The 25705-nt window shown below is 45.9% G+C and overlaps 1 protein-coding gene across 2 annotated transcripts in view; it reads right to left on the bottom strand.

Annotated features, from left to right (window-relative positions):
- The window catches only part of STAG2 (STAG2 cohesin complex component), a 1316830-nt gene that overhangs the window by 1076794 nt on the left and 214331 nt on the right, over positions 1-25705 (bottom strand). For both annotated transcript variants that reach the window (XM_086918500.1, XM_086918501.1), the window contains one exon: positions 5805-5883. In XM_086918500.1, the coding sequence (XP_086774626.1) occupies positions 5805-5883 (79 nt within the window). The remainder of the gene's footprint in view (positions 1-5804; positions 5884-25705) is intronic.

The raw sequence follows: 25705 nt of genomic DNA on the forward strand, positions 1-25705 counted from the left end.
TCAGACACAGGCCGGGCTCAGCGGGTGCAGAGTGTGCTGGATTCGCGGTTCCTCGCTGGCACCAGGGGTTGCTGCGGTTTGAGCAGAACCACTGCTCGTGGGAGTCCCAGTCTTTAGAGCAGGGGTCTCCAAACCGGTCCTGGAGGGCCGGATCCATGCCAGATTTTTAAAATAACTACATGTATCTCAATGGGGATATCCAAAAAATCTGGCATGGATCAGGCCCTCCAGGACCGGTTTGGAGACCCCTGCTTTAGAGGATCAAGGCAGGCAGGTCCTTCAGGGTTTTCAAGGTTGCTGTCCGCAGGAGAAGCCGAGGTTTAGCAAGAGCAGGTTCAAGGATCCATAGGCCTGTAGGGTTCTGGGGCCAAGTCAGTTGGTGTTGTCCTCTTGTTAGCAGCTGCACAGCAGATCTTCTTGTTGCTTGTTCTTCTCGTTTTCAAATCGGGATCTGAGAAAGGAAGGTTCAGGGTGCCCCTAAATACTAAAAGTAGGGGCATTACAGGTAGGGCAAGGGCAGGGACCAATGGGTCCCTGTCCTGGGTTGGCTACACCCCCTATCCTGCTCCTCTCCTGTGGGAGGGGTGCAGGGGCCTAGCTCTGATTGGGCAGGGCTCCCCATCCTCAAGATGGCTGTAGCCCAGAGTTGTGCTTCACCTCGCCTCTCCCACCTGAGGGGTGGAGTTGGCACAGGCTGGCACACCCCTTTCCTCATCTAGGGTTTCCCGCCTGTCTTCCTGCCAGAGTGGGGGTCAGAACTGGTGGGGGCCAGTTGCTGAGTACAGCAATTGCCCTGGGGAGGCTCAGAAAAGGCAGCATGCCTGACACCTCGTCGCAGGATATGCATATTTCAGGCCCCTGAGTGCGGCAAGCTCTCGACCCAGGGGTCCAGAAACAGGTCTGGTGGAGGCAGCCTCGGTAGCCATGCAGTCAGGACACTGGGAGTTGGTTAGGTTTCAGGGGACATCTCTAAGATGCCCTTTGAAGTGCATTGGGCATTAAATCCCACACTGGCATTAGTGTGGGTTTAATGTGCTGAGAAGTTTTATATCAAACTTCTCAGCATTCAGTGTAGCCATTATGGTGCTGTGGAGTTTGTAATGACAACCTCCCAGCACCATATACTCTTAATGGCATCACTGCATTTACAGTGCCCAGGAATGGCCTTGGGTACTGTAGGGGCACAGGGCTCATGCACCTGTGCCCACACCACTGGCATAGTGCACCCAGCTAGAGGGGTGACTGATGTATGCCAGAGCAGTGGATTTGTGGGCATGGCACACAGAGATGTGTGCCATTTCGACTGTTTAGTTCTGCACCAGGACACTCAGCATGCAAAAGTGTGAGAGTGTGAGAGTGTGTGTGTGTGATGCAGCCCTTAGGGGTGTTCTCTAGTCACAATGCCTGGGTACCTAGGGCACCATTTACCAGGGACTGACATGTGGCCAGATATGCCAATTGGGTTTTGTTTCAATACAGTTTTTAGGTAAGGAACACAGGCCTTGGGCATCTGATTCAGTCTACAACCAGCCATTGCGCTAACCCGGACGGGACTCTCAATGCCCGATTGACCCAATTGAGGATCCAATGGCATCAGACTGCATAAAATTGTTGCTGCCCCCTACCCATCAGCCTCCATACCGGAACTGGCCTCTCGCCGTTTGGCACAGGTTGCCTAATTCCACCACAGAACGCCCGCCGGACGTTCTGTCTCGCCGCCTACCGTTCCAAGAAAGCCACCACATGGCATTCTGCACAAATCCAAAGGCTTTCTAATTCACTCAGGCAAAAGTATTAATAGTAGTCCTGAAGATGATCCCAGTAAATAATTGGAGATAGAGATCGAAACGTCACGTCGACAGTTTTAACAGTACTGCACTTTTCAATTGTATAATATGTGTTGCAGTAACTGTTGGTTTGAGCTTACACAAGATTACATTGTACTGTAAGCCACCTTTTGCTCCACTCGGTTTGCCTGTCAATTTCTTTACCCTGTATTGTCCTCCTTTTGACTTGGTACAGGCTTGTGCCCAATTTTTAGACTCCTTGTCGTGTCTCACGTAATTGTAAATCCTTATTCAATCCTAGCATTAAATATTCCTCTGTCCGGCTGGACATTGGACAAAAAGAGACATAGTTCTTATTCAAGTCTGTGTTTATCAATCACAATTGTATTGAAAAGGTTTAGGACCTGTGTTCTTTACAAAATCAGTCTAAGCACATCAGCAATTCAGCAAAAAGTGGGGGCATACCATGCAAGAAAGATGGCATTTTCTCACAATAACTAAATGAAAGAGCGAGTATTCAAGATGAAAATGTGTGTATTTTCAGAACTCAAATTGATGTTTGGAGAAAAAAAGGTTACAATTCCAAAATGCATTTAAAACTTATATTTGCGTGATAAACCATGCTGTGTTGGGAAGACTTATACTCAGATTATAACTTGGTACCTATAACATTGCAGCTATGGCTGCTATATAGTAAAGATTTGGAGGCATTGAATATTAATATAGCCTTTTTTACATTACTGCTACCAAGCCGGCCTGAAGTGATTGCTGGAGGTAATTCTCTATGGGGTGGCCATTAACGTAACCCTGTTTGATGTGGTCACAACAGCACTGATGATATTAGTAGCTCTGAATGATTTTCAGTGAACATAAATATCTTTAAAACAAAAAGGTTCGAGAACACGGGTCATTATAATGTTGCAGGCAGGGTAAAAACCTTTTAACTGTAAAATATTCTTATCATGATCTGTTTTCCCACCATCACAATCAGGATGATCGGTACAGGATGTTGTCCTACAGTAGGACTAAATGTGTGCAGCTTGAATCAAAAAAGGATGTCTTATAATGTATGCTGAGGTTCTCAGCAGCATGATATTTTCTTTCAGGCATGCACCATGGCAGGGACAGACGCTGGATCCAAGAGGATTTTGAAACCTACCAGCCAAATGTGGTCAATAATTGGGATAGTGGTCTTCTTTGCAGGTTCTTTGAAATCATATAGAAACCATGTTTTAGAGACTGCAATAATTAGTTCAAAACATTTGCAAGCTCGTTTCACTAACGAGTGAAACCCAGCAATATCTGAAGTGTGTGGCTAAGAGAGAGGGATCGCCCATTATTAGGACTATGTAGTTGTCCCACTCATGTCAATAGCAGCCATCTACATCTTCTCATTCTTCAGAAGTATCCAGATCGTAATGGCGGGCCACCTGCAGGTGGTACGGGAATGAGGTGGAGTTTTCTTTGTGGTGTTTATTTTATTTATTTATTTATTTACGCAACTTTTATAGCGCGACAAATACCCGAAGGTGTCTCGGCGCTGTGGAGCAACTGAAGTTCATCATCCTACCGTCTTCTCACTGGTTGAACAACCAGGTTTTCAAAAGCCTACGAAAACTAATCAGATTCGGAGCGGCTTTAATGGCAATTGGCAAGAGGTTCCAAAGTTTTGGAGTGGCCACGAGAAAACGCCTGTCGCCCCAGGTGACTGATCTTGTACGTGGCACCGGCAGGAGACTGGTGTTGGCCGATCTTAATTGCCTTCTGGGGGTATAGAGCTGAAAGGCTTCGATCAGGAACCTGGGTCCTATGCCATGTATGGCCTTGTAAACAATACAGAGGGCCTTGAATTTAACGCGGCTCTCAACTCTCAGCCAATGAAGCTGACGAATACCAAGAGTGGTAGATTTGCGCCGAGGGATGTTAAGAAGAATCCTGGCAGCCGCGTTCTGAATAGATTGCAGCTTCATTATAACACGTTTCTGAGTGTGGAGGAAGAGAGCGTTCCCGTAATCTATTTTTGAGAAGACTAAGGTAGAAACCAGAGTCTTCCCAGCTGACGGAGGGAGGTAAGGTAGCAGCTTCTTAATCTTTTTCAAAATGAAAAATGAAGATGACACAACCTTATTAATATGGAGGTCAAAAACCAGCTTGTTGTCAAAAATCACTCCCAGATTTCTGGCTTTTTCCACTGGGACAGGTGGATGGCCAAGCTTTTCGGGCCACCAACCGAGAGACCATTCAGGGGAGAGTTTTCCAAAGGTCATAATCTCGGTCTTGTCCGAATTAAGCCTGAGGCAATTCAAGGCCATCCAAGTACTGACCTCGAGCATAGCTTTCTGGAAGTTGGCTGCTACAGTAAGGCCGTCCTTATGGATACCCAGCACCAGCTGGGTATCATCTGCATACGATGTTAACTGTATCCCATAGGCCTTTATTATCCTCGCTAAGTCCGTTACATAGATGTTAAAAAGCATAGGACTTAGCGAGGAGCCTTGTGGGACTCCACAAGGGAGTGCAGAGATGGGAGAATAAAAATCTCCGAGCCTTACTGTTTGGGTACGGTTTGCCAGGAAAGATGAAATAAGATCCTTGGCCCGACCATTGATCCCCAGAGCTGTGACACGGTCGACAAGAGTGACATGGTCGACCGCGTCAAAGGCTGCTGACAGATCCAGAAGGATAAGGACAGCCGCCCCTCCCTGATCCATGATCGTCCTGATCTCATCAGAGGCCTTTATCAAGGCAGTCTCTGTTCCATGCCCTTTCCTGAACCCAAACTGCGTTTCATCGAGAAGTTGGTGAGTCTCGACGAATTCTGAGAGCTGCCTATTCATCAGATATTCGCATACTTTGGCAGGAAAGGGCAGGCATACAATCGGTCTATAACTTGCGACGGCTGTAGGATCTAAGGAAGGTTTTTTTAAAAGGGGTTTAATAACAGTGTTTCACATGTTTTGCATACTAAAGTGAATATTTGCAGGCCTTATAGGCTTTCATTAGGAGATGTTGCATTTTGAAGGGTACTGAGAGACTTTCAGCTTGACAAGGAATGATTCAAGTAGGTGAATCAATGAACGTTCCAATGCTGGTTAAGTTAAAGCTATGATGCAAATAAACACCACAAAAGATGCTGGCAGCTTCTGGATAAAAGATACGATTTAAAATAAGTCATTAGTGTTACCTAGCGCTAGGCACTGGCTTTCTAGTCGCACAGCCCCACAGATTGACGGAAGAAAAATTACTGCACAAAAACAGAGCCCTAAAACACAACGTCCGAAAAACTAGGATCCCTAGCAAAATGTCTCTGGGTGCTGTGCCTTGATGATCTCAAGTGTCTGGTCACAGGTTTTCTGTTTAGGACACTATCTGACATTGGCAGTCTACTGACAGTTCAATACTACAGAGGCAACCAGACATTGTTTGCTTATACATAGTTTGCTTCCGTTCCAAATTGAGCAGATTTAACTATTTACTGCAATTTTGAAAGACGTAATTGAGTTTATCCAACCCATATCCTGATCTGAAAACCTGAGCCTTCAAACTTGCGACAATCTTTTTTTCTTCTTCTACTAACACACCAGTACAAATGATCATTTCAAACTTTAATTATTCCAATCACTGCTGACTGTGTGTACGTGTGTGTACGTGTGTGTGTGTGTGTACGTGTGTGTGTGTGTGTGTACGTGTGTGTGTGTGTGTACGTGTGTGTGTACGTGTGTGTGTGTGTGTGTGTGTGTGTGTGTGTGTACGTGTGTGTGTACGTGTGTATGTACGTGTACGTGTGTATGTACGTGTACGTGTGTGTGTACGTGCGTGTGCGTGTGCGTGTGTACACTAATGTAATTACATATACATGAATTCTGCATTTGATAAAAGGCAGATTTAAATATTCTAAGATCTGCCTGGATTTCACAGCAAAATGGGGTTTAATGCCACAGAAACATTTGCATTTAAACTTCTATCCTGCAAAAATGAGTAAAAGGAGAAACAAAATCAACTAAGTAGAGTACATACTTTTCCTTTGCCTTGTTTTAGGTTCTTTCCATCAATATCATCAAAATCCGTATCAGAAGAAAAGTGTGTTTCAGTCTCCCTATAAAAAATAAAAGTATGTTAACCTTCAAAAACAACATTCGGTTATACTCAGATTGTACTTTGTCTTACAGCATCCATATCAATATGCCTATGTAAATATTACTGCCAATTAATCTATTTCCTGAAGGATAGATCTAAATGTCACTTTTCATGTTAAAATGATGCTCTCTGGATTTTTGTGTGTGGGACATATTTTTGGCTCGTTGGCCAATTTTAAACATCCTAATTAAGGAAAATCAGTCAGCTATTAATTTTAGTGAGGGTTACTTCCGGTTCAGAGAAGGCCTGGCAGTTCGTTCGGGCTCCACTGTTTCCACTGAAACAGGGACAAGTCTGATAAGCATGTGGCTGTGCAGCCCCCATGTTAACTGCACAGTAGTGCTATATTCAACTATCAAAGATATACTAGTAGTACTACAGGACTGAGACCGGCCTCTTTGTGGACTCCTTAGACCATGGGTTCTCGCAAACATTTTCCAAAGAGCCACAAAGTTTGGGCCGTGATGAGACAGAGGGCTGTGTTGATGCCAGGAAAGGGGCTAGTAAGGTGGGCATAGGGGAAAAATATATATATATATATATATATATATATATATATATATATATATATATATATATATATATATATATATATATATATATATAAACACACACAGGTTTGGCGTGCTTAAGCCATCTTCCACGGCGGGCTCTCGACGGGGAACGCCAACCCCTATAATTCAACACACTCCTGGTTACAGCACTTCATCAATCGAAAGAACCAGAGAAAAAATAAATAAACAAATTATAGCTATGTCGCCAAAATTAGAAACATTGTTTCAAGTGAAAGTTTGTGTCACATCACAGGAATAACGGATACATGCAGAGGCCATGTTAATAAATTCCAGTTCCCCTGGGTATTAAACAGTTTAAGCTTATTTTGCGAACTGAAACCAGGTCATTTCGATATACGCCAACGTTGGCCAGCCCCATTATGCAGTACCATGTTACAAAATCACATCGGTACTTGTGATGGGTTTGTCAGAGGTCGTGTTGCCCCAGTGGGCAAATTCACTTGAAACAATGTTTCTAATTTTGGCGACATAGAAAAAATAAATAAACAAATTATAGCTATGTCTATGATCACGTGTGCAAAATCCTAATACAGTATGTCGCTTTAAATGAATGTTGATCCAGGTAAACTCCACCCGTGAGAAAGTGATCAGCGGATCACGAAACGCGTTGGGTGTTTCCTATGCCGAATAAACTTGACAACACCGCATCTGATTTGGGCTCCGACTCTGGTTCTTTCGATTGATTAAGTGCTGTAACCAGGAGTGTGTTGAATATATATATATATATTATATATATATATATATATATATATATATATATATATATATATATATATATATATATATAGATATAGCTCGATATATATAGATCGATATATCTATACATATCTCTATCTCTATCTCTATGTATACATACACTGAACTGAACAATCCTCACTTAAACAAATTGTGTGATTCTAGGCAATTGATTTATTTCACTTTTCCTCCTTTTTCTTCATTTTCACGTATAGAAGGACCTCGAAATACATGACTTCAGGATGTGTGCTGTCAAATCTTCTCCTGTAAATTACCAGTGGTCGTGAATCGTAGAGAAGCTGTGATTCAAGTCGGGGGTTGCTGGAACCCAGTTAGATTCTATTTATACCACCTGTTTAAATTGCGCTCGGAAGCACTGCAGTTGACCACGCCCCCCGGAGACGCCCATCAGCAAGACAGGCTGCTTTAATGCCCTCAAAGCACGTCCACGCAGCTTGTGAGAGTTGGTTTGCCCATACTCATGTAATTTCCTTGTACCAGCAATCACTTGTTGTTCTTAAGCTGTGCCTGGCTCCTTGAGGCCAAAATATTGAATTGTGCTTGGCCCAATGTTTTAATCCATACTTTCTCCTCTTATTTTACGTTTTACTTCGTTTACCAATAGTCTTGAATCATAGGGAAGCCTACAATTCAGATAGAGGTTGCTGGACGCCTCTTAGATTTTACCTCTCCTGTATGTTTTAGATTGCGCTCTGAAGCCCTGCAGTTCATCATACCCCCCTGCACACCACCAATAGACAAGACGGGCTATTTAAACGCCTTCAAATCGGGTCCACCCGCATCGGGCGCACCCCTAGTGCGCTAAAGGCAGGCCAGTCTGTGCCCGTCCGCACCCTGACAGCTCCCGGGGCCCATACCACTGGTCACGACTCCAGAAACCTCTCAACGGATAGTCTATGCCAGTGAAGAGCTCTGTCTGATACGAGCATGCAAAATTAAGAACTATAAACATATGAACCGCATTTAGAGCTAGATAGTAACAATTGCATATGTGATAAGTGTCACCTTAGCTTCCTAAACACTAAGATAAGTTCTGGCAAAGCTACAAGTACAGAGCAGAAGAAACCAGATCTTCGCTGTGCTCTGATTAATGAGAGGTCTTTGGTCAGACACAATGTGTAGAATTCTTAGAAAGCTAATATGTGAAAATGGCTTTCATCACTGAAACATGGGCAGACCCTACTTGCCATCCCCCAGAATATACCATTCACAGTCTGGACAGAACACATACGAAAGGGGGCAAGTTATCAATCATTCGTAGAAATGCTTTCTCCGCCTCGTGTACACCAGCCTCCTTCAAAGACTAAAGAGCTGCTCTTCATTATTGAACTCTCAAAAGGATAATGTTACTTACCCAGTAAGCATCTGTTCTTGGCATGTAAAGCTGTAGATTCACATGCTTTGCATACTCCTGCCATCTATTGTGTTAGGTATGGATGTTTGCAAGTTGTTTTTCTTCATAGAAGTCTTTCCATTCACGAGGTAAGGTGACTCCTTTCGGTGATAGTGCGCATGGGCATTGACTCCATTGTTAGATTGTTTTCCCACAGAAGGGGAGAATGGAGTTAGTAAGTTTAGAATAGAGAGGTCCTTGTGTATGTATGTAAACTGATAAACTGCAACTACAAGAGACTGGGAAGGCAGGTGGGCGCATGTGAATCTACAGCTCTACATGCCAAGAACAGATGCTTACTGGGTAAGTAACATCCGTTCAAGGCATGTGAACTGTAGATCACATGCTTTGCATAGACTATACAGCAGTATACTCCCAAAGCGGTGGCTAACCTGTAGTTGTTGTAGTTATCTGAAACAGTGTTTAAAATACTGCTTAACCTACATTAGCTTGTTGCTACGCTAACACATCTACACAATAGTGTTTGGTGGTGTGTGCGGTGTAGACCATGTTGCTGCTTTACAGATGTTAGCTAGGGAAATTTTCCATAAGAAGGCCATAGTAGCCCCTATTTTGTGAGTGGAATGTGCTCTAGGGGGTATTTCTGGTTTCTGATAACATGTCTGGATACATTTTATGATCCCTCTTGCCATGCCCAATTCAGAAATGGGATTGCCTTTGTGTGGTGGAGAAAAAGCAACATGAAGTTGCTTAGCAAAACGCTTTAGTTCTTTCAATGTAATATAGTAGAGCTCTTCTAACATCAAGGGTGTGTAGAGCTCTTTCTTCTACAGAATCAGGTTGAGGAAAGTAGGCAGGTAACTCAACCGATTGATATGAAAGGCAGAAACTACTTTAGGAAGAAATATAGTATCGGTGCGAAGAACCACTTTGTCTCTATGAAGCTGAAAGAAAGGCTCTTGTATAGTTAATGCCTGGAGTTCACAAACTCTCCTCAGTGAAGGTATTGCGACGAGGAAAATGCATTACTATTAAGTTCATGCAGCTGAACAGAGCCCAATTCAGATTGAGTAAGATTTTAATGACATGTTTTGACCTGGTGGCCTCCTTCTCCGAATAAGTAATGCACGGTGGTGATGTTGTCTATCTGAATGGGTGAGATAGTTTCAGAGATGGGAGTATGGTTTTGACAGCGGAATACACAGCTCGGAGCTTAAGGCAAGTTTATGAGGTAATATATTTCACTTTTTGATCATTGCCTTCGAACAGTTATGTATTGTAGATGATCTCCAAAACTCAGAAGAGAGTCCTACGTTATAGACTGCCGAAAGAAGAGGTTTATGGAAAGTACTCTGTGGTTGTCTAGCTGCTATCATCAGAATTCTTTCTTTGACTTCATTGGTCTTCTAAGCATTGTTGAAGAGGCCTTATATGCAGCCTTGCATTCAGGGCAATGTAGATTAAAAAGTCATACAACCTAGTAGTGAAGCTATCTTTTTCGCAGTTGATCATAGGATTGACCCGATGACGTGACATTCGCCCCAGATAGATTAAACTCTCTTCTCCAAGCATTCACAAGTCTTTAGGATGTCCTAAAAATCTGTAGACCCAAATTGTTTAGCAGTTTAACTATTAGTACTTTCTCTTGACTGTCAGCTTTCAGCAGACAGTCTACAAAGGGGCAAATTAATATTTACTTTCTTCTTAAGTGAACGGATACTAGAGCCAAGCATTTTGCAAATGTATGTGAGACAGATTTCACACTGAAAGGAAGTATTAAGTACTAATGTTTATTTAATACTAGAAAAATACTTATTCTGTGGGCGACCTATAGGAATGTGGAAATGGGCGTCTAATAGTCTATTGCACATATCCACTTTTTCCTCCCTAGATGTGGGTAAATTGGATTACGGGCTAAAAAACAAAAATCGATTTTTTTTCTTATCTGATCAATGTTTTTGTGCATCTCATCTCTAGAATGGGCCTAAATTGTCTTTTGGGTCCTTTCTTCATTATTAGAACATATCTGGACTTACCTTTTAGGCCTTCTCGATCCAATGGAACTGGTTTCATAGTCCTTTTTCTTAGAAGGGTTGGTGGCCCTTTTTCTTGGCACACAGGAACAAATTCTAGCTAAAATGCAGTCCGTGCAAAATGCAGCGGCCAGAATTCTGCTTAATATCCCCAGTCGCCGCTCAACCACCATGGCCATACGCCATTTGCATTGGCTAAGAGTCAAGAATCGCATAAAATTTAAAGCTCTTTGCATTGCCTACAAAGCTATTCATGACTCCGGACCACGGTTCCTCAAAGATGCCTTTCGAATTTATGCCCCTCAAAGACACTTTCGCTCTGCTAGTACCTATTTGCTTGTTGTCCCGCGTACCAGAACTGCCAGCTGGGGAGATAGGCGTTTTCTAGTAGCCACCCCCAAGCTATGGAACTCCCTTCCCCTGCCCATTAAAACCAGTCCAACCCTCACTATTTTTCGAAAACTCCTGAAAACTTGGTTATTTGACCAATAATTTTAAGGTAGCTTCATCTCAGGAGTCCGATCTGCACCGAGACACCCTCGGGTATTTGCGCGCAATAATAATCTCAAAAACATAAACATAAACATAGTTGGTGGTTTGCAGTCAGTTGTAGTGGCATTAGAGGAGAATTGTTTTGAAATTTGGAAATCTCCACGATATTAGCACCCATTTGTTTCTTGTAATTTAAGTCGACTCTACCATACTGCAAGGATATTGCTGCCCCACTGGAGTAGGTAACTGGGTGGTGTGTGGGATGGAAGGTAATTAGGCTTTAACGGTCTTGTGCCACATTGTCTTTCGCTAGATGATGGAAACTTCATTTGGGTTGTTTTCTCTGGCATAAATATGGGTACTTCTGATCTGGAGGATACTGTTGTTGATGATAATGATAAGGAGGACTGAAGGACCGGCAAGGGATTTGAACCCTGCACAGATAGACTATTAATATTATTATTAATTGATTCATGATAGAGCGCATGGCTACCCTTTGGCATCCCAGCGCTGGTTGCAACCATAAGCAGTTTCCGGTCTTACTGCAATTTCTGGAAAAACAAGTCTTTAGTTGTTTCCTGAACGTGAACTGGTAGGTTGTAGATCTGAGCTGTAGGGGGAGTGAGTTCCAAAAAATGGAAGTATTGTACGAGAACATACGTCCCCCGGTTCGTACTCTCAGGATTTTTGTAAACATGGCTTGGAACAAGTTGGCTGATTTCAGGTTGTGCAGGGGTCGGTGAAAGGACAGAAGGGAGGAGTTAATTTTGGGGCCTGTGCCCCAGAGGGTCTTATGTGCGTTGCAGAGTGATTTCAATGTTATGCGTTCTGAAATGGGCAGCCAGTGTAATGTCTTCAATGCTGGCTTAGCTAATTGTTTTCTGGGGATGTTATATAGTAGTCTGGCTGCACAATTCTGGGCCACAGAGTTTTCTGGCTGTGGAGTTCGGGGTGCCCAGGTACAGTGCATTACAATAGTCCAGCTCGGGGAGTATCAGTGCTTGTACCATAGTTCTGCGAGCTGTTTCTGGGAGTAGTGGTAATATTTTCCTTAATTGCCTTAGGATTCCAAAGCATGTGGCCGCTACTTGTACCGCTTGGTGGTCTAGTGTGAGTGACCTGTCCAGGCAAATTCTTAGGCTCTTTATCCTGTCTTTGGGGCCTAAGGTTGGGCCCAGGCAATTCGGCCAGTTTATGTCTGAGGGGCCGCTTGCTGTTTTGCCAAGGATCATTAGTTCAGTCTTCTCCTCGTTGAGCTTGAGGTATGATTGGTCCATCCAGCTGGCCACCTTTCTCAGACATGTTTCAAGGTCGACTGTGCTACCATCAGGGGGGTTGAGGCCTACACCCGTTGGGTGGGTCGTCTGTGTATGTCACTATCTGGGCTCCCTATGGGAGGACCAGCTCAGCTAGGGGTCTCCGGTATATATTAAAAAGAGTGGGCCTCAACGAAGAGCCCTGTGGGACTCCACAGATGAGTGAGATCTTTCTTGAGGTGTGGTTGCCTTCAAATACTTGGAATGTTCTGTCTGTTAAAAAGGACTAAATCCAGGAGAATGCCTTGCCTGTCACTACCACCTCTTGGAGTCTTTCTAGTAGGATGCCATGGTTTACATGTCAAATGCAGTACTCAAATCAAGCAGGATGATTGCCAAGGTGCCTCCCAAGTCGAGGACTTTCCTTGATTCCTCAATCACTGTTATAAGTGCTGTTTCTCCTCCATGGTTAGGGCATAAGCCTGCCTGGGAAGTGTGTAGAATCTCATGGGTTTCAAGGTAGTTGGTGAGGGTAGTGTTTACGTGTTTTTCTGAAATTTTACTGACATGGGGAATTAGTGATACCGGGCGGTAGTTGCTCCAGGTTTCTGGATTTAGGTTGGGCTTCTTTATGAGTGCTTTGACCATAGCGTGTTTCCAACTTAATGGTACGACCGCTGTAGTTAAGAACACGTTGAGGATTTCCAAAACTACTGGTAGTATTGTCTCCTTTACCTTATACAGCAGTTGCGCTGGATCACAGGGGGATCCAGATTTAAGTTTTGTGAATAGTATGTAAAGGGTATTCATATCTAGGCTTGGGAGGTCACTAAAAAAAAAACGAACCCTATGTAACACTTTCCCCTTTGGTACAAAAATGTCCCATCTGCTGAGGTAGAGGGAATGCATTATAAATGTCAAGGATTTTGGTGTTAAAAAATTCTGCCAATTCCTTACATCGCTGGGGGGCTGATTCTGCGGGCCTTTCTGGCTGGGGACAAAGATAGTTTTTTTGTTAATCTGGCGATTTCCTAATGTGCGTTGGCATATTCTTTATATTTGAAAATACTGGGTATAATATGTAGCCTAGGAATTTTTAAACCGAGTTCTGTACTGCTTTAGTGTTTCTACCTCATTAACATTTCGGCTTATGTGTACTAGCCAAGCATAGATGTCCTATAACGTGGCAAGTTCATAACTTTTTAGCTATGCTTTTAATTTAGAGATGTTGGATGAAGCCATGAAGACCATCTTCATCTTTGTCTTGTTAACCGTGTTTTGGTAAATCCTCAATAAAGGAGTCATACTGTCACATTTCTCGACTAAGAGCAGTAGCACTGGTATTTTTGGGATGTGGAACAACTGATTCTCATACTTTTCTGCAACATTAATTTGCTTACTTGTCCGGTCTGGGTTTTGACTTGAAAAATCCAGGGTCATTTTGAGCTGCTTTATATGTCTTTATCAATCTTGAAGTTGCTACTTTTGCTGTTGAGGGTGTAAAAAATGTATCCTCAATGATCTCCAGTAGAGCAGGCACTAATGGCGAAAGAGGCTAAAGAACCACTCTAATTTGCAGGGTTTCAAGTATTACTGATCCAGTCTGTCGCGCTGACTCTAAAGGGATATGACAAATTGGATTGTTAGTTGAGATAGGTGTGAACTGTTTTCAAGCAACAGCCACAATCTGTCAGAATGAACCACTAAATTAATTAAATTGAATTATGGTTAACCATCTGGTAGCTTGCACAAAATCAGTCAGACTTAACTTAAGAGTCAATGTGTAAAGTCTTTATGCAACACACAAACAGTAATAGAGTGAAAACATATGAAAAACCCCACATCAATTAGTAAACAAGCATTTGCAATGCAATAGGTCTCGCATTAGGAAAGTTTGAGCTATTGGTCTTGTAAATGACAAATATTTCATTTATGTGTTGGTTTTGAAAATATCGAAATTAATAGCTTTGTCATTTACAATGCCAATACTTTTAACTTTAGCAAATGTGACACCTATAGCATTTGTAATGCAACATGTTTTGTATTTACGTGACTTAAATGTATTGATATTACAAATAACAATGGCTTTTAATTTTTTTAAATAATTAATATTTTAATAAAAGCTATTGTAATTTATAATGGCGATAGGTTAAACTTTTTTGAATAACTTTCGTGAAGATTATGTTCAGTGTATTTTATTGTGATGAAAATCCAAGAACAGAAGTGAAATATTAACATCTTTTTGTGACATTTGTAGTAAAGCTTGAAACATTGAGAGAACATATTTGAACCAGTTGTTGTTGAATGGTTGCACAGATTGATGCTGTGATGGTGCTGAGTGATGCTGTGGCGTTCAGTGATGCTGTGGCGTTCAGCGATGCTGTGGCGTTCAGTGATGCTGTGGTAGCGCATAGTGATGTGGTGCCCCTGAGTGATGCTGTGGTGCCCCTGAGTGATGCTGTGGTGGTGCTGAGTGATGCTGCGGTGATGCGATAGAGTAAGTGCGATAGATAAAGTGAGTGCGATAGATAGAGTGAGTGCAATAGATAGAGAGAGGGCAATAGAGAGAGGGAGGGCAATAGAGAGAGGGAGGGCAATAGAGAGAGGGAGGGCAATAGAGAGAGGGCGATAGATAGAAGGAGGGCGATAGATAGATAGAGGTGAAGGTGTGCATAAAGAACTGCTTTACGGTGGTTCAGTGGGAATAAATAAATATCAGATGTATTTGGTTCTTTGAAAGTGAGATGAGTCAACGGTGTCATGTGTAACATCCTTGTTTTCTCCAGTGCTCTTGTGTGTCCACTGCGCCCTGGGCTCTCTGATTTTCTTTGAGAAAAGGAGATTACTCATAAGACTAACCTCATTGCTTTTTGCAAATGTGGAGAAACATTTTTAAACAAAATAGGTAAACTGCACGCTAAAGGAAAGAAAAACTAGTGGTAAACTTTGTTAGCAGCAGGCAGTTTAACCCTGTGCGCGCTGCCTTAGGATGAGTCAAACTTTTCACTACAGAAACCTCCGGTCTGTTTCTAAGAAGCTGATTAATGACGGGGCTTCTCTTGACATATTAATTGATGTTTGGAAGTTGCTGGAGGGCTGGAATGAAACAAAGTGCGGTGGGTGCTCACGAGACGCCGTGAGCGTGCACATCGCCTGTATCGGCGTAAGCTGAGGACCGCCAGAGAAGAAACGCTGTCTATCCGTGCTGAGGCTCCGAGTCTGAGGCCGAACTGTCCTTTAGCGGCCGCCTGGGTAGAGATGTACACCGAGCACCCCGTGAGCTCTGAAGACACGCTGCAGGGCATCGCGCTGAAGTATGGCGTAACGGTAAGGAATGCAGGAGTAGCTGTATGGAGGGGGCTGGCACACAATACTTTTGATATGAAAATGCGTTTTCTTCTAGAACTGTCTCTTGACCCTAGATCACGTAAAAAATGCACCCACTTCTGGTCGGGAATAAGAGTGCTTAGCAAAATGTACTTATGGGGGCGTTGGGACTCGATGTGCTGTTCTGGCGTCTGGCGTTACTGGGGTGACTCTCAGGAGGTTTAAAATGGTTAAGGAAATGAGCCCCACAACGAGCACGAGTCGAAAACACAAGCGCGGACTCTCGGGTCCGAGACGGGCCCCCTCTGATACACACAGTACCTTTACAATTGCTGGGACGATGCAGGCAAAAGGTGTTCTACGGCAGTGCCCTCGTGGAGATTCCGCTGTGGAGAGGCGCCATAGTGCGGGGTGTCTAGGTGGGATCTCGAGGGGGCGCTGTGGAGTGTCCGGGTCGTAGGTGATCCTTCGTGGCGGCCCAGGTACTCCAGAGGCAGCGGTGCGGCACGTAGCGGCCTATAAGTCTTCCACGGTACAGTGTGGCTCTCAGTGCGGCGCGGACTCTGGAGGGGAGAAAGGGTACGGTGCAGTACGCCTTCACATGTACGCACCGGGCTGGGCAAATCAAAGGGCTGACTTGTACGATGGCGGCCAACGAGCCGTATCTTCTTATTGCAGGCAAGATCCCCGGGGCGGCAGTGCGGCACGGCGCGGCCCAGTACGACTCGTACCGGGCGGCTTCCCTTGTGCAACGCAGCCCCGGGAGGTGGGGACACAGTGCGCTGGAGTATGCTTCAGGCGTTTGTGACGTACAGGCAGGCACAGTGCCATTTACTATGCTTCAGGCGTACGTGGCGTACAGGCAGGCACAGTTCGCTAGAGTACGCTTCACGCGTACGCCAGTGGCGTACCTTTGTGCCCTGAAGCGGCGGACGGCACGTTGGTAGCAAGCACGAGCCGTACTTGGAATGCTCACATCCTGTGTGGCTTCGGGGGCTGGAGAGTGTGGGCCATACTTTGCAGGGTACAAGCTTGTGTGCGCGTGTGTGTGCGTTCGCGTGTGTCTGTGTGTCTGTGTGTCTGTGTGTCTGTGTGTCTGTGTGTCTGTGTGTCTGTGTGTGCGTATGTGTCTGTGTGTGCGTATGTGTCTGTGTGTGCGTATGTGTCTGTGTGTGCGTATGTGTCTGTGTGTGCGTATGTGTCTGTGTGTGCGTATGTGTCTGTGTGTGCGTATGTGTCTGTGTGTGCGTATGTGTCTGTGTGTGCGTATGTGTCTGTGTGTGCGTATGTGTCTGTGTGTGCGTATGTGTCTGTGTGTGCGTATGTGTCTGTGTGTGCGTATGTGTCTGTGTGTGCGTATGTGTCTGTGTGTGCGTATGTGTCTGTGTGTGCGTATGTGTCTGTGTGTGCGTATGTGTCTGTGTGTGCGTATGTGTCTGTGTGTGCGTATGTGTCTGTGTGTGCGTATGTGTCTGTGTGTGCGTATGTGTCTGTGTGTGCGTATGTGTCTGTGTGTGCGTATGTGTCTGTGTGTGCGTATGTGTCTGTGTGTGCGTATGTGTCTGTGTGTGCGTATGTGTCTGTGTGTGCGTATGTGTCTGTGTGTGCGTATGTGTCTGTGTGTGCGTATGTGTCTGTGTGTGCGTATGTGTCTGTGTGCGTATGTGTCTGTGTGTGCGTATGTGTCTGTGTGTGCGTATGTGTCTGTGTGTGCGTATGTGTCTGTGTGTGCGTATGTGTCTGTGTGTGCGTATGTGTCTGTGTGTGCGTATGTGTCTGTGTGTGCGTATGTGTCTGTGTGTGCGTATGTGTCTGTGTGTGCGTATGTGTCTGTGTGTGCGTATGTGTCTGTGTGTGCGTATGTGTCTGTGTGTGCGTATGTGTCTGTGTGTGCGTATGTGTCTGTGTGTGCGTATGTGTCTGTGTGTGCGTATGTGTCTGTGTGTGCGTATGTGTCTGTGTGTGCGTATGTGTCTGTGTGTGCGTATGTGTCTGTGTGTGCGTATGTGTCTGTGTGTGCGTATGTGTCTGTGTGTGCGTATGTGTCTGTGTGTGCGTATGTGTCTGTGTGTGCGTATGTGTCTGTGTGTGCGTATGTGTCTGTGTGTGCGTATGTGTCTGTGTGTGCGTATGTGTCTGTGTGTGCGTATGTGTCTGTGTGTGCGTATGTGTCTGTGTGTGCGTCTGTGTCTGTGTGTGCGTCTGTCTGTGTGTGTGTGCGTCTGTCTGTGTGTGCGTCTGTGTCTGTGTGTGCGTCTGTGTGTGCGTCTGTGTGTGCGTCTGTGTCTGTGTGTGCGTCTGTGTCTGTGTCTGTGTCTGTGTGTGCGTCTGTGTGTGCGTCTGTGTGCGTCTGTGTGCGTGTGTGTGTGTGTGTGTGTGTGTGTGTGTGTGTTCGTGTGCGTGTGTGTGTCCGCGTGTGTCTGTTTGTGTGTCTGTTTGTGTGTCTGTTTGTGTGTACGCGTGTGTGTGTCTGTGTGTATGTGTTATCCGCTTCCTGGCAATGTGGGACAGGAGATGTGCACGGCGTGTGGGTGAACGTGCGCGCTCACATGGGAGAATCCCCTGCGTGTGCCTATCCCCTGTCTCACATTCTCAGGAAGTGAATGACAAAAGATGCTTCGCTGGACGCAGTGCATTGCACTGCTTACACCAGCTCGACCTAAAAACTGCATATAATAAATGGCAAAGGAGATCTTTAGAGAACCTCTTGTAGCTTCTACAAAATAATGTCGACCCCTTCGTGCATGAGACCATATAATTAATACTTCTCCCTCACTTGCTCTACTGCTTCAAACTGTCCATGGCCACGTCACACACAGGACACAATATGACCCCAGCCACAGTACAGCTGACTTTCCACCCACCTAAAGTGTAACATTTATCACCAAAGCACATACCTGCCAACTTAAAGAAAAATCTCGCTGTGTGAGGTGGGGGCGGGGCCTCTTGCAGAGAAATACCTACGAGGCACTTTTGAACCCTACCCCGCCCACACACCCCTTCATCCAAAAAACACAAAGCTTGCGGATGCTAGAGACTATGTCCTGGGGTGTTTTCACACGCTTTAATATACCTCGGTAGTGCAAAGCCTTTAATTTACGTCGGCAGTGCAAAGCCTCGGAAAACCACTGTTTACAGTAGCTTTTAGTTGGTTTTCCCTTGTCACCGTGTGATATCGGCTCCTCGCCTAGAGACCGTGTGATGGGAGCAGATATGGTTTGTCACACGGCAACACTGTGTGAGTTGGCAGGAATATGCCTCACCAAATCACAATATACCTCAACATTCCACAACACATTTCACTACACCACGCTATGCCACATCATAACACAACTTGACACCCTTGTAATGATAGTCTTCCAAGACTGCTCCATGTCTTACCACAAGGCGCCACAAGACACCACAACTCCACAAGGCACTTTTCATGTCGCCCAGCATCGACCACCTTGCATCTCACATGGCCGCATATTTTACCCCACCGCATGAGATAAAGCGCTCCAAATGGTTTAGTTTAACTTTTTAGCCTTTAACCCTTTAACCCTCCCGCCACTCCCAGCAATCCTCCCTTAAAAGTCTTTTGGGGATCTAATGTACCGTGAAATAGATATGTGTGCGCAGATGGGTTAAACATATGGGCTTTAGATCTATTCCTTTTTTTTAGGGGAGGGGGCGCTAACTGTTTGCTGCGGCCCGAGGGGCACCTGTCGGCTGCCGTGCGCCCCCTCTTGCAACCCTAAGCGTGCACTGGGCCGATGCCAGGGCGGGGTCGTGCGCGGCGCTGCCCGTGACTCGCCGCGTGTTCCTCATTTGTTAGTGTCACGCGGCATGAGCCCAGGCGACCATGACGAGGCACTGACCTTTTAAAACCGACACCAGTTTCGCCTTTTGGCGCTGAGATTAATGTTTTCGCTCGGTTCGTTAATTATACACAAACGGGGAGACGAAGGCGGCCTTGGAGGGGACTTTATTAAAATCACCGGCGAGGGCCAAAATCTTCAAATACCGTCTTCCTATATTTATCACACGTTGTGATAGGAGGACTAGAAGGGCGAGGGACACAGTCACTTAGAAATGAGAAAGTGGCACTACTAATTAAGTTAAGTGTTCGATAAAGATGTGAACTTCCTGATGGGTAGCGCCAGCGGTTTCATGGCCAACAAGACACCAAGCATGTCCGGAATTAAAAACTGAGACCTACGTGGCTACAGAATACAGAGCGCGGGTCACAACATTTGCACAACAGGGGCAAAGAGTCTTCTGGGGAAAACTGAGTCCATGGACTCTATGCCCGTGAGTTTTGTTCACAGAAAAGAAGAGGGCGGCTGGAGAAGAGCAGGCTTCCTTGCTCGCAGGCGCTCCCGTTTACGAGGCCTACGCAGGTTAAAGCAGCCTCATTCACAGCCATAATTCCAGTCGTGCTATCCGAAGCGTCAGTGCCGTACAGAAGAGCCAGTTCCTTTGGGCGGGACTTCCGTCTTCGGAAGTCCCGCGCACGCGCACACGGAGTGCCTGAGAGCGAGGCTCCCATGCCCGAGGGAGAGCCCCGGGTACAGAAGTCCCGAATGGCGGTAAGTGGGGCTTAGTTGTACGGGGGAGGGGGGTGCGCTTGTGTGTGTATGTGTGCGATGGCGGCGGCGGGGGGTCTCTGTATGTGTGCGTGCGTGCGTGTAGGTGCGCTGGTGTGTGTGTGGGGTGGGGTCTCTGTGTGTGTGTGTAGGTGCGGTGGCGACGGGGGGGTGCGTGTGTGTATGCAGTATGTGTGTGCGTGTGTATGCAGTGTGTGTATGCGTGTGGCTGTGTGTGTGTTTGCGCACGGGAATATGAGACACGAGATGGGCACTACGCTGTGCGCGCCCACGAGGTGAAATCTGCGCTCGTGCCCCTCTCGTGTCTACATTCCCAAATACGGGCAGCAATAGGTCTCGAGCAGACGCTGCTCGACCTAAAAAGAGATTCAAGTGTAATCAATTAATTGCCTCCAAAACAAAAAAAAATCAACGAGAACCGAAGATATGCAATTTTGTAAAGTTCAGTAAAGTATAATGCCTAAAAGCACAAAGCGACCCTGGTTGTGTGATTATGGTCATCACTGTAGCACAAAGATTTGGTTGGGCATCGCAGACGATTGCTGGCAATTCACGTTGGTGGTCACTGTGGGCTGTCGATGTTGCAGTGCAGAGTGCAGATTTGGTATGCCAGCAATCGCTGTAGCATGAAGAGTCATGTTTATGTTTTGGCAATTTTTATAGCGCGCAAATACCCGGGGGTGTCTCAGCGCTTAACTGATCAGATGATGACTATAACAGATCTTAATGTGGGAACAGCCAGGTTTTTAATTTCTTCCTAAAGCTAAGGAGAGTAGGGGCAGTTTTGATGGTAAGAGGAAGTGAATTCCATAGTCTGGCTGTGGAGATCACAAAGCATCTGTCACCCCAGTTAGATTTCCTTGTGCGTTGGACATTCAGCAGATGAGCTGAGGATGAGCGAAGGGTTCTGGGGTTTTCGAGAGGACGGAGGGCATCTTTGAGAAACTGCGGGCCAGAGTTGTTGATGGCTTTGTAGGCAATGCACAGTGCCTTAAATTTTGTACGGCTCCTGACAGGAAGCCAATGAAGCTGTCGAATGTAAGGAGTGATGGAGGTGAACTTGGGAATGCCCAGTAAGATTCTGGCTGAGGCGTTTTGCACTAACTGAAGCCTGTTAAGAACTTTTTCCTGTGCATTGAGAAGGAGGGCATTACAGTAGTCCGTTCTGGCGAAAACGAGGGTGCTGATCAGAGTTTTACCAGCTGAGGTGGGGAGGTAGGGAAGAAGCTTCTTGATCTTCTTCAGAGTGAAGAAGGAGGTGGAGACTACCGAGTTGACGTGGTGGTGGAAGAGCAGTCTGTCGTCGAACAGGACTCCAAAGTTGCGAACCTTAGTGACGGGTTCTGGTGGAGGTCCCATCTCATTGGGCCACTAGAGGGGGGACCAGGCAGGTTCCAATTTCCCGAATGTCATTACCTCTGTCTTTTCAGAGTTTAATTTTGGACAGTTTGAAGACATCCAGGAGCTGATGGCAAGCATTCCCTCTTGAAAGTTTGCTGCAACTTTAGGTCCATGTTATGTTATGTTATGTTAATTTATTTCTTCTATAGCGCTTGGCTACTCCGAGGAGCATCCCGGCGCTTTGGCGAAGAATATCAGCAAGTGAAGCAACAACATAACAACTAAAATGCAGACAAAAAGGAAAAGAACTATTTAGTAAAAAGCCACGTTTTAAGGTCCTTCCTAAAAGCAAGAAGACTGGGAGCCTGTCTCAGGGAAAGTGGTAGTTCGTTCCAAGCCTTCGGAGCTAGGTAGCGGAACGACCGACCTCCCATTCTTGCACGCCTAATGGCCGGGACTGTCATCTTGGATAAGCAGGATGACCTCAAGGTCCTGCTAGGTACATATCGGGAAAGACGTTTCCTCATGTACTTGGGGCCAGTGCCATGTAAAGCTTTGAAAGCAAATGTCAGGCTTTTGAAAAGAATTCTCTTTGCGATCGGTAACCAGTGTAGGGTGTTCAGTAGGACAGTGGCACCTGCTCTTCTCGGGAGTCCATAGATAGCACGGGCTGCCGAGTTCTGGACTACTTGTAAACGGGTCAAAAGATATTTTGGTAGACCCAAGAAAAGAACGTTTGCGTAGTCCAGTCGAGATCCGATCAAGGCCTGGACAATTATCTTCCTATGCTGAAGAGACACTAAAGGAAGAAATGTTCTCAGCATCCGTAAAATGCCGAAGCATTTACCTGAAAGGCACGAAATATGCGGCCCAAAGGACAGTTCACTGTCCACAATCACTCCCAAGTTCTTAGCCTTGAGAGACACATTGTCAGGGGGAAACATATCTTGTGGCCACCAAGATTTCCAGTCAGGGTCAAGGGCGCATCCAAAGAAGAGCAGATCCGACTTATCGGAATTGCACTTTAAGCCATTGCATCTAAACCACTCAAAGACCGCACCAAGGCAATCCCTGATCTGTATGCCGTCGAATGACCCGCCCCTATCACAAGTGAATAGGAGCTGGGTGTCATCGGCATAGGATACGATGTGGGCGCCAAAGGACTCCGCGACTACCGCCAGAGGGGCAATAAAGATGTTAAAAAGCATGGGGCTGAGAATGGAACCCTGAGGGACCCCCACCTCTAGCGGAGCCATATCAGCGGAGAAAGGGGGCGCCCAGATCGTTTGCCGGCGGTCGGCCAGAAATGATTTAAGCCAATTCACCAAAACACCATTCCTCTAAGGCCGCACTCCCAGAGTCTTGCAAGGAGGCGATCGTGAGGAACGGTGTCGAAAGCCGCCGACAAATCAAGCATTACCAACATTGCTCTTCCCCCAGAGTCGAGTACTTCCCTGATGGCATCAGTGACCTCGAGTAGAGCAGACTCCGTGCTAAAATTAGCACGGAAACCAGATTGCGTTGCGTGCAGCAGGTCGTTTCCTTCGATGAAACTGGAAATCGTCCGATGAACGAATCTCTCGGCCACTTTCGCCAGAGCAGGGAGAAGGGAGATAGGCCTGTAGTTGGCATGGATGAGGGGGTCTAAGGTAGGTTTATTGATCAGTGGTAGGATCCTGGCATGTTTCCATGCCTGCGGAACTACACCTGTAGACAGGGAGGAATTCAGAAGGGGGTTCAGCAAGGCGTTTAAGGCGGGTGCCACCTTCCCCAGATGTTTAGCCGGGCACGGATCAAGTGGAGAGCCAGATTTCAAACCTGACAGAAGCTCGAGAGAAGTATTAAGACACAGATGGGGAAAATCTGAAAGAAAAGGGCCTTGACCCTCCATAAGAGAAGAGGGGGATGAAGGACTCGAAACCAACTGTGGGCGGGAGTAGGAAAGAGAGGCTTGAATGGTTGTGATTTTACTAACAAAGAAAGTTGCAAGCTGTTTTATCCATAGTTCTGAATGAGTATGAGATGGAGTGCAAATGGCTGGAGAAGTAAAATCCTGAACAACTTTAAAAATTTCTTTACAAACATTTTCCGCCTCATTAATTCGGCGCTCAAAATAGGCCTTTTTTTCATTCCAGATCGACTGATGGTAGGTTTTAGTTATCGCTCGAAATTTCAATTTTTCAGTCGGATCATAAGCCCGCCTCCAGACTCTCTCGGCTCTTTTACATCCCTGACGTTGCGTCTTTAACTGGGGAGTGAACCATGGGGCCGACGCTCTTCGCTCACCTGATTTAGGCTTTTTTTGGGGGATTAAGGTCTCAAACCTGGCTATAAGCCATTTATGGAAGAGAGCAAGATTCTCTTCTAAATTGCCCAAAAGAGGACATGGAAAGGTAGTGAGAGCCTCAGATAGCATAACCACCGAAAGCAAATGGAAAGGGCGCGAAGTCCGCGTGGCCTCAATTGATTCTCTCACCAGAGTGAAAGCGGTGGCAGGCACGGAAAAGGAAATCAGGAAATGATCAGACCACAGTACTGGTTGTATGGAAGTTATAGTAATAGATTTCGTTGAAAAAAACCTGATCCAGGGTATGGCCTATATTGTGTGTCGGTCCTTCCAGGAACGAAGACAATCCTAATGGGGCTGTGATGTCACTAAATTTCATAGCGTCGGGGTCAAGTTTATTATCCATATGAACATTAAAATCCCCAAGAAGAATACAGTGCTCGGATCTGAGACAGGGAACTGAGAGAGCTACTTGTAGTTCATCAAAGAAAAGCCCCGCAGGTCCCGGGGTTCTATACAGGAGAATCCCAGTACAGGCCTGGAGGGGAGAAAGATGAAGGGTGAAACCAAGGGCTTCACATCCCTGAATGTTCTCTACCGGAAAGGTTGAGCAGGGAATGTTTTTATTTACAACAAGTGCTACTCCTCCTCCTCTGCCCGATATTCTATCCCTTCTAAAGATGTTGACCAGACAAGTCAACGCCGTTTCATCATCTTGCTTCAACATTCTTCGCATGCTCAAAAAAACATTTCGCTGGATCCCCACCGAAACTCGTAAAACGGTCACCCACGCACTGGTCACGAGCCACCTGGACTACGGAAACACCCTATACGCCGGTACCACCGCAAAACTCCAGAAAAAACTCCAACGCATCCAGAACGCTTCAGCCAGGCTCATACTAGACATCCCGCGTAAATAACACATCTCTGGTCACCTGAAAAACCTCCACTGGCTCCCCGTAAATAAGAGGATTACTTTCCGCCTCCTAACCCACGCACACAAAGCACTTTACGAACTTGGACCCGAATGCCTCAACACACAACTGTCCTTCTACACTCCCTCCCGTCAGCTACGATCCTCCAACCAAGCCCTTGCCACTGTACCTCGCATCAACAAAACCACCATGGGAGGTAGATCCTTCTCCTACCTGGCAGCTAAAACTTGGAGCTCTCTTCCCACTCACCTTCGCCTTACTCAGAACCACCTAGCATTCAGAAAGCAACTTAAAACTTGGATATTCGACAAGTAATTCCCCACCCTTCCTCAAGCGCCTTGAGACCCTATGGGTATGTAGCGCGCTATATAAATCTCTTGACTTGACTTGACTTGTATTCCGGAGGGATGGCATTGGCCAGGTCAGGTGCGTAGCATCACCTAGCCAGGTCTCTGTGAGAAATAGACATGATATATTGGAATTCTGTAGTAAATTCCAGATCAAGAGAATGACAGTTCAGAGACCTGGTATTAAGAAGAAGACATTGAAAAGGAGCAAGAATATTGCCCTGCACGGTTCCAGTAAGCACCGGGAGACGCCAACCGCAAATCGAGCAGCCTTTCCTTGAAGCCCGGCCACCAGGGAAGATATGGTGACATCGACCTCGGGGGAGGCGTAAAGCAAGTAAATCAGCCGAAGTATAGATAATCATATCTATGGAGCAGCACAGAAGTGCAGATGAAGGAAGACACTCAGCCGTCCAGCCTCGTCCGCTGCCGAGACGCTGACTGGCGCAGACGGGCAGGACTCTGGCAAGACTCCGGCAAAGCGGAGGCCGA

The sequence above is a fragment of the Lissotriton vulgaris genome, chromosome 4_1 (assembly GCF_964263255.1).
Source record: "Lissotriton vulgaris chromosome 4_1, aLisVul1.2, whole genome shotgun sequence".
Lineage (NCBI taxonomy): Eukaryota > Metazoa > Chordata > Amphibia > Caudata > Salamandridae > Lissotriton > Lissotriton vulgaris.